Below are 14,276 nucleotides of genomic sequence, written 5' to 3'. Positions count from 1 at the left end.
TGTCCTTTTAGTGTGACGTGAACATTGTCTCTCGGATCGTGATTTCCCAATCTCTGTTTCTTTCTCGCTCAGAAACCATTTTCTTAGGCATGATTATGCGACAAATAGCGCCTGATGGCAGCATATTGCACAGAAAAGCAGCAGAAAAAGCGCTAATTCTACGTGCACCGAGGCCGTAACGTGGCCGTGTCCAGATTCGGGTGGTCTCTGTGTGCCCTGTCCCAGTAACGGCAACAGAAGGGACTCTTGCAAGAGCTGTTTCTGTTGTGTTTGTCGTTTGGGGTATAATTCTTCCTGGTTACCTCAGTTAAAGCTCTTATTCTGTCTGGGAGGGGAGGCAAGTACTCAAACGTCTTTGGCACATAAAAGGGAATTAAAATAGAATGGCATTTAGATGCGCGATAATGAATCATCACTAGTGTCACCATGACTTTCTACCTTGTACTTGGCAATGTTTGATTTCAAGAGGTTGACCTCTTCATGAAGTTGCTTTAGTCTCTCTTGAAGGTACCTAGAAAAGAAAACATTCAACTAGGGAGTGTTTGGGGACAAGATAAAAAAAATACACTCAAGTAGGAGAGGGGAAAAAAAAGAAAAGGACACATCCCAAGAGCCATCTTTTACATATAATGCCTTCTCACCACCAAAAGGAGGAGAAAAATGCATCTTTGTGACCTCTTCTTAAATGGATGCGATCAAGGTCAAATATGCCCAAATCACAGAAACCCCACTTTAGAACAGCCTTCTGCAGAGATCCCCTACGGGATATCGACACAGTTTCCACATAATTCTCATTAAGATGATTCCACTGGGAAGGCAGGCAGGAAGAGGCGACACAAGACATAACATGAAGTTAGACACACACACGCACACGCACAAACACACACGCACACACGCGCGCGCACTGAAACTTGCCTCGGGGAAGAGAAACAGCTACGGGAATTTCTCAATTTATTTTCTTATTCGTTTCCCCCTCCTTGATAGCAATACTGAGCAGCTCTTGCTGGCTCCCTACCCCTCCTGCCCAACTGGGGAGTGGGGAGGGCAGGGGGAGAGAGAGGAGAGAGAGAAGGGGGTTCGTATGTAGGCATATAGGTATGTGGTGCTTCCTTTCTGACTTTCAGAACTCATCCATGACACTGACGTCACCATTTTAGCGCTGAGACTTCCCTTCCATTGTAAGGCAATTCCCTCAAACGTCACTAGAGCTGCAGATGGCCCCCAGAGCGCCCGCCGGGGCACGGCCACTTGCCTGTTCTCCATGCAGAGGGCATCCACGTCAATGAGACGGTTCTCGTGCCCGCCCAGGATACGGTTTAGCTCCTGGTTGAGCCTCTCCACTTTGTCCTGGTAGGAAGACCGCTCCTCTTTCACATCCTGAAGCTCATCCACAGAGGCCTGTAGGTCATGCTCCAGAGACTCAATCTGAAACCAATAAAAGCTTAAGGGAAGGGACAGACTTCCTGCCCGACACTCATGATGTCTGAGATAGGATGAGTGCCACGTGGAAGCAGAACCCACCCCCTCCCAGTGGCAGCTCGCCCCCAAGCCAGAGGCTCCGAGAGGGCAAATCCAGACACTGAGAAGGGCAGCCGGTGTCTTACACATGCATACTTTTTCAAGCTTCTCGAGACGCAGAAATCTTGTCCTGTTCTTTGAAACCAATGAGCAAAAGAAGGAAAGGAAGTCTAGGCTCTCTTCCTCATTCCCTAAATAGGGCTCTGTACCCTTTGAGATTCTACCTGAAAAGCATCGCTCGGCATTTCAGGAAACTTGCAGATTAAGGTCAGGGGGTCACGTTTTGTTCCTGTCTATACTGAGTGTGAGTGTGTGTGTGTGTGTGTGGGGGGGTGCGTTTCTTTCGTTCAGAACAATGGCATCCAAAGTAGGAGGGCACATGTGCAGGAAGCCCGGACCCCAAGAGGGAGGCTTGGAACTCGCAGAGCACAGGGGAAGTAAAAGCACGCATTACACCCTCTTCCGCCTCTGACTAGCATCCCAGGCACATCACCCTCTCTGAGGAACAGGGGACAGAATCCGACCGTACAAACACATCCCCCACTCATAACAGATGTTAGCAATAACCTGCTCCTTGGCTCTCTCCAGCTGCTGAACCAAGTCTTCACGCTCATGAGCTGCGAAGTGTCGCACACCAATTTCTTCGTCTCCAAGCCTCTGTTTGGCAATTGTCATTCTCAAGAGCTGCATTTTCCATTGGTAGCAAAGGAAAGGAGAGAGAGAGAGAGAGAGAGAGAGAGAGAGGGAGAGAGAGAGAGAGAGAGGGAGAGAGAGAGAGAGAGAATGGGTGTATGTGTGTTAAAATGAATAGATCCAAACAAATACTCAAGCATATTGGGCAGAAAATTTTGGAAGGTAAGACTTTTCAAGATATACTAAGGAAGGGCACAAGACAAAGAAACTTCTTGGGGCGCCTGGGTAGCGCAGTCGGTTAAGCGTCCCGACTTCAGCCAGGTCACGATCTCGCGGTCCGTGAGTTCGAGCCCCGCGTCAGGCTCTGGGCTGATGGCTCGGAGCCTGGAGCCTGTTTCCGATTCTGTGTCTCCCTCTCTCTCTGCCCCTCCCCCGTTCATGCTCTGTCTCTCTCTGTCCCAAAAATAAATAAAAAAAAAAAAAAGAAAAGAAACTTCTTGACAGTATCATGAATTTAAAAAACCAAATATAATATATATTATACTTTGTACACACATGCATGTGCATGCATATACAGTATAAGTCTAACAGGAACACAGTCCTGGGCATTTGAAGGTGAATGTCCTTTACAGCACTGCCACAGTGAGGAAAAAACTCTGGGTCAGAGATCAAAGATTAAAAAATGGTAACACAAGGTTAAGAAGGGTCTGGTGAGTCGGGCATACTCCCATGCTCTGAACACTGAGGCTACATCATCAAGGGCCTTAAGAATGCCCCCACTAATGACCCAGTAACCCTGCTTCTGAAAACCTGGGCTAACAGCAATCCCAGACATGCTTTAGGAAAAGAGAAAAAGTAGATGGCACTGTCCTTCACAGAAAGAACTAAAAAATGAGAAACAGAGTCTAACAAGAGTGGAATGGCTAGCAATCAATCAATGGGCTAGTTTGCAGCTGTTTGACACAAGGGTGATGAACTGTGTAATAACGCAGAACATGCTTATGATAGCATGCTAAGTGGGGAACCAACAGCAGACGACTAACTTCCATTTGCAGCATAATTGAAATTACACTAAGAACCCAGGCACAAAAGAAAAAATGACCAAATACATCAACATTTTTTAAATGTGCACGTTTAGGTAATGGTGAAGCTTGCATGGTCTCTGTTTGGATCTCTGTTTTCTAACTTTTCAAGTAAGCACACACAACTTTCATAACAGGCTTTTCTTTAAAAATCCCTATAGATAAAATTCCAGTCTTCAAAACGTCTTTTTCCAAAGGGTCCCTAGAGAATCTAGAGCTGCCCCAGACTCTGGAACCTAGCTCTACGCACAGCCGCAAACCTTCTGGTGGAGCCGCGATGGGAACTGTGACCCCAGGATGATCCCACGGTGCCAGAACATCCCTTAAGTGCCTATCTCAGTGCCAAACAGGTTGCCATTAGAGTGAATTTTTCAAGTTATGGCACTTCTTCCTGATGCTTCTTCTAAAAAGGTTGTAAGCCTGACTCCCCCACCTCCCTGTAGGGTGTGAGTGGGTGGGCTTCGTAGATGGATGAGATCCTGGAGACAGGTTTTCACAACCCAGCCATTAGGGTCTGCTTGGGGCATGCTCTTCCTTGTTCCAGCATGGATCTTAAGGGCTTCACTGCTGGTAAAGAAATGGATTTTCAAGTCTCTAAAGGATTTGGGGGCAGGTGAGAGATAGAAAGTTAAAAGCCAAGGTAGAATATTAACAAGACTGAAACAAGATATACCAGCAGTGAACGCTGAAAGTAATGATGCCCAAGGAAAAGCAAAGAGCATTTTCTTTTCTGTTTTTAATGTTTATTTATTTTTCAGAGAGAGAACATAAGCAGGGGAGGGGCAGAGAGAGAGGGAGACAGAGAATCCAAAGCAGGCTCTGCACTGTCAGTGCAAAGCCCAGCATGGAGCTTCAACCCATGAACCATGAGATCATGACTCGAGCCGAAGTCGGACGCTGAATCCACTGAGCCACCCAGGTGCCCCGCAAAGAGCATTTTCAGGTGACATCTATTTGGGGTCCTTATTTGAAAACCACTCAATTGAATGTGACAGACATTTATTGTGCACCTACTACGAGCCAAAGCATCACTGATACTGAGCAGACAATGTTCCAGGAAGTCTGCACACAGAGCTGGCGGGGGACGTATGGCACGTAGGTATCCAGATGGCTGTGCTTAATGGAACCCGCTTCCGGTTGATCCTCGTTACTGGAGGATTCTGTATTTGTGAATTTGCCTACTGCCAATGTGTTTGTAATCTCAAAATCAACATGCATGGTGCTTTTGCATCATGGGCAGATGTGCAGAGAAGTACAGAGGTGCAAAAAGTGTGAATCATCCAACAGGCGCATTCCCAGTTGAGGTAGAACAAGGCAACGCGTGTTGCCTTATTTCAGTTCTGGTACCGTGAATAAATACCCCTTTCGTGATCTATTTAGTGCCATGACTGTTCATCCTTTCGTGTTTTTTGTTGGTGTTTTGCTACGTAAAATACCTAGTGCTGAAGTGCTATCTAGTGTTCCTAGATAGGCTGTGAGGTGCCTTACAGAGAATACATGTCGGGCATGAGTTACAGCACGACAGGCCCTGAGTTCAATGTCACAGAACCAACACTATAAATTAAATAAGGTGGCTTTAACCAGAATCACACATAAAGCAAAGTTATGTGTTAATTGATAAAAACGTTGTGGCCAGAGGCTCCAAGGAACCTGGTCTTGGGCTTCTCCTAGGAGCGATGGGTCAGTATTTGCTAACTCACTGTTCGTAGAGAATTGAGAGAGCAGAACTACAGCAAATAATGAGAATCGTCTGTATTAGGGGAAGCAGGAGTTTGTGGCAGAACTGGCTAATTCAGCTGAAAGCTGACACGTGAAACCATCTTTTACATCACACAGCTTCTCGGTTCAGAACTTTCGGAACCCCAAGAGGGCATACAGAAAGACAAACAGCTAACCAAATGAGAAACATTTCTCGGAGCAAAGGGTCTAGGAGCAAGAAGTCTTGTGCCTTTTTTTGGCACGAGGCAACAGGCGGCCTTTGACACGGCTTTGAACGGAGGGCACTTCTCTTGATCTGTGAAAAGCCAGACTGACAGCCTGAACTTTAAGTAATAAAACACTACGGTGGTTTTCCATTCAAAGTACGCTTCACTGAACACCTAATTTAGAATCACGCAATTATGTTTGCTTAATGCCAATTAATTATTAAACATGTTTATTGAGGTCTGACAGCCATATAAGAGAGTCATCTTTTATATGCCGGATGCCTGTTAGGCCTCAATAAATATGTTAACAATCATTTGGTGTTTAATATGCATACAATATTATCTATTAAATTGCAGGGCTGGACTGGTTGAAACATTTGTTTTTTTTTTTTTTAAAGTGAGGTCCAAACTGGTAATAGCTGGATCATTAGTTGGTCTGAAATTCAAGTGCAAGCAGCCCAAGTGCAAGTCAAGTCAAGTGCAAGTCAAGTCAAATGCAAGGGGCCAAGGAGGGGGTTGCGACAGGGATGCTGAAGGCAGAGTTCACCCTCCTTCCAGGGCACCAGCCTCGCAGGCTCTGGAGCCTGTCTTGGCTGGGGTCTGTGTCCTGGCTCCACAGTCTGCTAGCTGTGCAACCTTGGCACACGCCGGAACTTCCCTGGGCTGCAGTATCTTGCACTGAAACAACACAAGGGTAATGGTATAGCTTCCTTGGAGGGTTGCTGTAAGCATGCAGTGAGAAGGAATGGGGTTGCTCTAAGTGAACATTTCACTTAGGGGCTCAAGCATGCGTGCTTGGCGAAAAGATGAGGGAAAGAAAAAAAAAAGAGGAGGAAGAGAGGGTGAGAGAGAGAGGAAGTTTTTTAAGTTGGGTGACTACCCACTTCCTGCGTTCAATGCCCCGGACAGAGGGGTGTGGGGGCGTGGCTGGTAACATATTCAGGCACGATCGCATTGTTCATACGAATGCATCATGCCGTGTTCGGGAACATAAATGCCATGTGCCCTGAACTTGATGGACAATTTCAGGGACCATCGTGGGGGCGGTGGGGTGGGGGGGCTGGGGGGGACCTGTGGCTAGACACAAGTTTTTGCTGTTCACATGCTGACTTCAGAACGTAATCCTAAGAGAAGATGGGTTTCTCTGTGATCCTTAGCACAGCCCCCGGAACAACAGAAGTGTGCAAGAAGTGTTAGCTGCTATTACGATTATTGTTACGAGTGTCATCATTGTCGTCCTCCACGTTGAGTTTCCCCCCACACTCGCCCGCTGCGGAAGTCCAATCTTTCCTTCAAGCTGGAGGAAGCAGGGCTCCAGGGCCAACCTTATCTGCAGACTGCAGGCAATGATGTTGATTTCCCACCTTGGAAATGGCTATTGCTACAACTGCTCCGGGCACTTAATTCCCCCAAACAGGGCGGGCAAAACTCCGCGGCCAGCCTCCCTGCGCCAGCCCCAGAAGTAGATCATTGCCCCGCGAGGCACTTGCCTGCCACCAATGGATGTATTCATTTGCTGATTTAGATGGAAATAAACGTTTATGAATGAATTACGGGTGTGAGTCGTCAGCTTATGGATGAGGAACGGCTGCAGCTGGGATGTGGCTGGGGGACGTGGCCACAAAACCATGTGGCTAAATGACTCTTGGGTGCCCTTCCCCCACCCTGCCCCCTGAGTCGATTCCTCCGCCGAGGCCCCCTGCAAACTCTGGTCCTCCTCCCCCCAGTCGGAATGACTCACTCCTTTCCACCATCTCTTCTCAGGCTTCTGCCGTCATGGCCCGCCATATCCTCTCCTCACCTGGCTTCCACTTGCCCGAATCCATTTTCCCCATGAGACAGGAAGAGGAAGCCAGAGGCAGGAGTGGCTGCTGTTCCCTGGGTGTCACCTGTTCAGACCCTGATGCTGCTATTGCCTGTCATGCATCCTGGGAAAGTCACCCAGCCCTTGCTGGGCCCCAGGGGACATCCGTCCTTTTGAAAATGGGGATTGTCTTAGGGCACCCAGGCTGCAGTAACAGACTGCCATGCACTGGTGGCTTATAAGCAACAAACATTGATTTCTTGCAGTTCTAGAGATCACGAGTCCTAGATCAAGGTGGTGGCAGGCTTGGTGTCTGCTTCCTGGTTCACAGAGGGCCATCTTCTTGCTGTGTCCTCACATGGTGGTGGCGAAGACAGAGCTGCTGGGCTCTTTTATAAGGACACTGATCCCAGGCATGAGGGCTCCATCCTCATGACCCAATAATGTTGCAAAGGCCCCACCTCCCAATACCATCCCATTGGGGGTTAGAATCTGAACACATAAATTTAGGAGGGGGAGGGGACACAATATTCCACCCCTGACCCCTTAAAATTCACAGTCTTCTCACATACATAATACATTCATTCCATGTCAACAGCCCCCAAAGTCTTAACCCATTCTGGCATGAACTCTAAAGTCCAAAGCCTCACTGAAATAGCGTCTAAATCAGATATGGGTGAGACTCTAGGTATGATTTGACCTGAGGTAAACTCCTCCAGCTCTGAACCCATGAAACCAGACAAGCTATGTGCTTCCACCATACAAAGGAGGGACAGGCACAGGATAGACATTCCCATTCCAAAAAGGAGAACTAGGAAAGAAGAAAGAGGTGACAGGTCCCAGGTGACCTAACAGAGCAAACAATGTTAAACCTTAAGGCTCAAGGATAATCCTCTCTGGCTTGATGCTCTGCCTTTGGACTCACTGGGATGGCAATGTCACTTCTGTGACCCCATGACTTGGCAGGACAGCCCCACAGTGGCTCTCTGCTGGCCTTGCAGTTCTGGGAGGCCCCATCCTCTATAACCAGGTGTAGGCTGCCGTGACCTCCAGGCCCATGCACACCAGGCAGACTTGGTGACCTCAGATGTGCCTTCATGGGCATTCTTCCACTGTTGTGAAAAACAGCACCTGGCTTCTGTCTGAGACGGTTGATCAGGACAAATCTCCTTATCAAATGGTCACCTGGCCACATGCTTGATGATTTTTTTTTTTTTTTTTTTTTTTTTTGCAATACAGATAGCCTGAGGACTATCCATAGCCTTAAGTTCTGGTTCCTTTTGTTTAACAATTCCATCTTCAAATCATTTCTCTCTTCTTGTAATTGATAAGCTATCAGGAGGAACCAAGCCATGTCTCCAACACTTTGCTTAGAGATCTCCTCAGCTAAATATCAATTTTATTGCTCGCAAGTTCTACCTTTCATAAAACAATGGATTCGAACACAGTTCAGCCAAGTTCTTGGCTACTTCATAACAAAGAAGGCCCTCCCCACCCCCCCCAGTTTCCGATACATCATCCATGACCTTCACTGTCTACATTTCCACCGATATTCTGCTCAGGATTACTTCGGTATTCTCCAAGAAGATGTAGGCTTTCTCTGCAGCTCGCCTCTTTTCTTCCTGAGCCCTCACCAGAATCGCCCGTGATGGTCCATTCACAGCAACGTAGGCTTTATCTAACACGCACCTTCGAACTCTCCCAGCCCTACCAATTACACAGTTCCAAATTCACTTCCACATTTCTAGGTATTTGTTATAGCAACTTCCTACTTCTTGGTACCAATTCCTGCCTTGGTCTGTTTGGGATGCTATAATAGGATGCCATCGTCTGGGTGACTTCTGAACAACAGAAATGCATTTCTCATCGTTCTGGAGGCTAGGAAGTCCAAGCTCAAGGCTCTAGAGGATTTAGTTTCTGGTGGGAGCCTGCTTCCTCATTCACAGACAACCATCTTCTTGCTGTATCCACACGAGGCAGAAGAGGCAAAAGAGCTCTTTGGGGTCTATGTATATCAGCCTCTCCCAGTTAACCGGCACCCAACTTGAGCACCCAAAAACGTGCTAGAAGCTCTTCTTACGCATATCGTCAGTGGCTTTTCATTGCACTGGAATCAATGCCCAAGTTTTCAGCGGGGCAGATGAGGCACAACATGAGGACGTGAGCTGCTCCCATCTGCCTCCTGATTCCATCCCCAGCTGCTTGCGTTTTCTCTGTTCTCTGGCCTGGCCGGCTTCCTTTCAAAGCCTCAGACACACAGGCTTGCGCCTGCCTCTGGGCCTTTGCACATCCTCTTGGTCTGTCCAGAACCCACTTCTTTCAACTCTTTCAGGTCTCAGATTAAAGGTCACTCCCCTCTGTGAAGTCTTCCATGGATACCACTGCTGGAGCTGTTCACCCCTACATGGCTCTCCTTCACACCACCCTGCCCCACTGTGTTTATCGTACTTACCAGAAATGATCTCGGCAGTCTCTTGCACCCTCCCTACCGTCAGCTCCACCCCAGCGGGAGCCTCCCTTATCACACGCAATGGAATACCCAGCACCCATAGCGGCGTCTGGCTTAACCGTAGGGGTCCTCGAATACTTCTTAAACACAGGAAGCCTCTCATTCCATGCTTGTCACAACTCCAGGAGACAGACACTGACTGCCGTGTCCTCTACAGGAGAGATTCCCCTGCCACCCGAGAGAGGCTGACACAGGCTGTGAAGTCGAGGAGTCCATGCTCGGTTTCCTGGGCTCCAGTGCTCCCTCTCCAAAGGTCTTAGTCTCCTAAGACTTACAGCAAACACACGTGCAATTCTTCCCACACTCCAAGCCCCGGCCTAGGTGCTTACACACATGAGCCCAGGTAATTCCAACAAGCACCCGGGGAGGTACTGTGATATCCCCATCTTCAGAGAAGGTGAAGCGATCTGCCCACGTTGCCAACCTTGTAAATGGCAGGGCTGGGAGGTCGACCCTGACTGGCAGTCTAGGGTTCTGGAGTTTATGTGGTGCTGGCTCTCTCCACGACGACTATGACAGCCATTGCACAGCATTCCCCCCACGGAGCGAGTTCTGTGTTAACCGTTTGTATGAGTTTTCATATGTGATTCTCCTAAGAGGTCCAATGGCCTCCCTGCCACGACTTTATGCATCCCAAGCTTGTTCCTGCCTCGGGGTTCTGCACCTCGTCCCTCGGTTACCTGACCACCTCCCACCACACAGCCTTCAGCTTCAGGGCAAAGGGCACATGAACAGACACGCCTTCCCCGAACACCCGATGTAAACGGTGCTCCCCCCCCCCCCCCCAACCCCACCAACCCGTCTGCCCGGGCTGCACTCCACAGTGCTCTGAGTAATTTTCTCCTGTGGCGCTAAAACACCCTCCGACATCTCATGCTGTGCTTCATCAAATATAAAACTCCATCAACGTTGAAGACCCACCATGACGTGTCTCTAAAAAAAATAAAAATCGGCAATCGTAACAACATGATACCACTGACTGTAGGTCAGAGATGTTCAAATGTGAAAAACGACATCTCCGGATCTGTGAAATACAATGTATTTATTTATTTGGTTACTGTTCATCTCCCCTTACTAGAGTGGAAGCCCTGTGAAGGCAGGGACTCACTATTTCCTGCCCTATCCAGAGAGCACGTGGTTGGGTCCTCAATAACGATGTGGTGAAATGATTTGAACCGAACCATCCGCTCTACTGCTGACATCTCCACTGTACTGATGAGAATAGCGGTGACACAGAGAAGTCAAGCGTCTGGCCCAAGATCACACAGTCAGGAAGCCCCCGAATCACCTTCGGACAGTTCGGTACACATTGACCGTGGAGCCACAATCTTTATAGGGTCCCACCGAGCAGTTTTAAGGCTGCTTCAATTTCTTGGTAGTTTAGTGTAGTTTGGATATGGTGGGCGGTAAAATGAGATCGCTTTCAGAGCCTGCTCTCTACTAAAAAGTAACTACAAGCACATGGTCTATGGGATGACTGTTCAAAACCACCGGTCTCATGGGCCACCCAAGCTACACGCTTAAATAAGGCAGCATGGACTCAAATACAGTCTCTGAGACCAAATGTGTCCAATTCATCTGACAGCAAAACATTAGGGAATCCTGAACATTAGGGAATCAGCTGCTGGCTGAACTGAGCGTTGCCTCTAGTTCACAATCAAGATCCCAGTTAGAGCAGGATACGCTGGGGCTGAAGCAGGTGAGGGGCTCTTATCCTTCATTTTAATTCTTTGTAATTAATTTCTATAATGCCCCAAGGTAAGAGCTTTTCATTAGTGCGCTCTCTTCATTTGGGTTTCCTACAGACTAGGACATCTCTCTGTTCCTCTGAAGCATAAAGAGGAACTGTTTACAAAGAGCTCTCTGATTCCTCACCCTGGACCATTACAAACAGCCACAGCTGAACACTCATTTGTTGTTATCTTTTTTTTTTGAAACAAAGTATACTTTAATTAGTCACCTGCATGCTCATTGGTCTGTCTTTATTGGCTCGTGGCTTTGACTTAATTGGTTTGCGCTCCGAATCCATCCACAAGTCCCACATCAATAGAGGTATGTTCACAGAAGGGCTCCATCGTTTTATGGTGCCAACGCCAGATAAAACAGAGGTGCTTAAAGACCGTCAGCTGGTGTAACATAAAGCTCATTATTAAGGGCAAAACCTCGTGTCTACGCAACATGACAAACAGCTACGTTTAAAGTGGCCAGCGGGGGCCCGGGAAATGTGGACGTGGAACACAGCTGGGAGCAGCTGTCCACCTGAACTTCCTTGCTTTTGAATACTTGCATTTTGTGACTGTTCTTCTGCACCCAAGTGCCAAAATCTGTAAAATGAAGAACAATAAAAGCAAGTGGACAAGAAAACCAAGTTCTCAATGGGAACCTGAGTTCCTGTTCCTGGCACATTCTGTTAGGTGGTTACCCTGCAAGGGGCACACAAAATGCAAGGAAGCTTCCAGAAGCTTTGTACCAAAGCAGTAATGCTTGGTGCTGGCAAAGTCTGGGGTGGCCACAAGGAGTGCTGAGTTTGGGGGATCCATCCTGCAGGTGCCACGCTCTTTACCACAGTTTCTGTCTCTATTGGGAGGCACGTACCCAGCGCGCTGGAAACAGCTGATCAACAGAAAGAAAGACCTTGAGCTTCCTGGTGGCATACCTGCACAAAAAGACTGTAAGCCAATCTGGCCCCAGGTCATGGCAAAATACCAGCAACACTTAACCCTTTATGGAACACTTACTGGGTGCCACACCCTTACAAACACGTGCGCGCACGCACACACGTTAAATCTCATCGTCCTGCTTTCTTCCCAGCACTAACCACTGTCTGATGATCTTACGTATTTTGTTTTCTTACCGTGTGTCTCCCCAACTAGAATATACGCTCTTTGAGAATGAGCACCTTGTCTTTCTTATTCCTGGATGTATCCACGGCTGCTAGAGCATTAAGCGGGATGTAGCCATTCCCCAACCATGCGCTCATGAATACCTGATAAAACCTAACAACAAATCTAGGAGAGGCGTGGTTACTCCCATTTTCCAGATGAGGCACCTGAGGCCAGGAGAGAACGCCAACTTGCTCGCGCCCATAAAACAGTAACTGGTGGACCCAGAATATACACCTGGGGCCTCCTGATTTCCAAAGTTGGACCCCTTGGACTGTATTTCCTGACGCCACTTGACAGGGGCAAGGCTGCAGCTGGCCTCTCCAGGAGTGCCAATCTTTCCAACTCCCAGGTCAGTGCCTTCACTTCGGTGGCCTCCTTGTTTGTCATGGAAGTTGGCAAGGCACTATCAGCCCGGCTTCCTCTTTTAGAGAGCTGGTCTACCAGCTGACCTCTGGCTATCGGATCCAAATGCGGTCTGCTAGTTTTCTTGACTGCCTCTTACCGCTCCTTAAATTTCTCGGAGAACCCCTTCTTCCTCCCGGTCCCCTCTGCCTGAATCCACTCTTTTCTTAGTGGCCAGAAGATTCGGAGCAGGCAGACCTCTGAGGTAAGAAGGAAAGCTACGGTTCTCTCTCAGCGGGCTGCTTTCTGAGACTGGAGGCCCCGGCCTCATCTGGGTCTTTCCTCATCATTGGTCCTTATGCCTCACAGACTGACTCACTGAGAGCCCAGGGCAATCTACCACCCATGAAAAGCTTTTCCCAGGGTGATCTGTAGAAGTGTGAGTCCTTGCTTCGCCACGTGCCTCCTCTTTCCTCATTAACCTTTCAGAACTAGAATTATCAGGGAAACGGAGGGTGTCCACTGGGCTTCCCTTTTCACACCTCTCTTCAAGCTCGGATGAGGGGTTTGCATCCCTCCAGGAGCCCCGAGAAATTCTCGGGCACAATTCAGAGAGATGGCAGGTGGTATTTGATCATGGGACCCCCCCCCCACCCTATCACGGAAACCCCCACCCTCTCCACCCCATGGGAGGGCTAAGCTGCTTATAAGCCAGGGTGGCAACAAATCTTTCAAGAGGCTGTTTGAAAATGCTTTATGGCACATAGGGTTACAAGGCTCTAGCTGAACAAATGGAAAAATTAGTCTACCTTAAAATATCCAAGGCAAGTAATTTCCTATCACCTTGTTTCTTAAATGTACTTAACATCTAGAATCTGGGCTTCCCAAAATACGGATAAGGGTCATCAGTTAAAATGGCAACTTGGAGATAAAAATCCTGTACTTTAACAGTTGCTCATAAAATGATGCCATCGGCGCTTCTGTTTGGAATGAGGGGGCGGGGGGAGGAGTCAGGAGCCCAACAACAGCAGTTATTGAGTGTTCTTGATTTTGACAGGCTTAAACCAACCTCTGAGCAGGAATCTCACCCTGAGCCCACCATGGCTCAGCCTCAGACCCTCTGCTCTCTCCACAAGGGCTTCCCAAGGTCTCATACCTGGGGTTTGGTTTGCTTTTGCTTTTACTTGGGTGAAGCGGTTTGCTTTTCTCCAAATTTCTAAACTTTTCTCACCCCACAAACAGAGTTACTGATGACGACCAGGGCTTGTTTTCTCAGTCTGCATATTTTCTTGTATGCTTTTTCCTTTTCATCTCCCTTTTCCTCTTCCTTGAACATTTTTGCTCTCCTTTTCATTCCCTTCATTTGTTTTATTCCTTCACTCGTTCATTTATTCCACTCCATGTCTTCAATAAAGATTTATTAAATAATGTTCACGTATCGGGAACTAAGAGTGCCAATTCTTAGCAACTGCAGTATACCAGTCAGGAATTCAGCCTGCAAAGAGCTTACTCTTGGGTGAGGGTGCCACACAAGTGTAAGCAGAGGGGAAAGAGCAGAGCAGTGTGGGCTCCTAAGAG

At 48.0% G+C, this 14,276-nt stretch overlaps 1 protein-coding gene across 2 annotated transcripts in view; it reads right to left on the bottom strand.

Annotated features, from left to right (window-relative positions):
• The window catches only part of CCDC149 (coiled-coil domain containing 149), a 60,214-nt gene that overhangs the window by 27,039 nt on the left and 18,899 nt on the right, over positions 1-14,276 (bottom strand). For both annotated transcript variants that reach the window (XM_027048008.2, XM_027048119.2), the window contains exons 4-6: positions 2,086-2,202; positions 1,253-1,425; positions 439-511 (exon numbers count right to left, since the gene is read on the bottom strand). In XM_027048008.2, the coding sequence (XP_026903809.1) occupies positions 439-511; positions 1,253-1,425; positions 2,086-2,202 (363 nt within the window). The remainder of the gene's footprint in view (positions 1-438; positions 512-1,252; positions 1,426-2,085; positions 2,203-14,276) is intronic.

The sequence above is a fragment of the Acinonyx jubatus genome, chromosome B1 (genome assembly GCF_027475565.1).
Source record: "Acinonyx jubatus isolate Ajub_Pintada_27869175 chromosome B1, VMU_Ajub_asm_v1.0, whole genome shotgun sequence".
In the NCBI taxonomy this organism is placed as follows: Eukaryota; Metazoa; Chordata; class Mammalia; order Carnivora; family Felidae; genus Acinonyx; species Acinonyx jubatus.
Note: the sequence above shows the minus strand (reverse complement) of the source record. Positions and strands in the feature narration are given on the sequence as shown.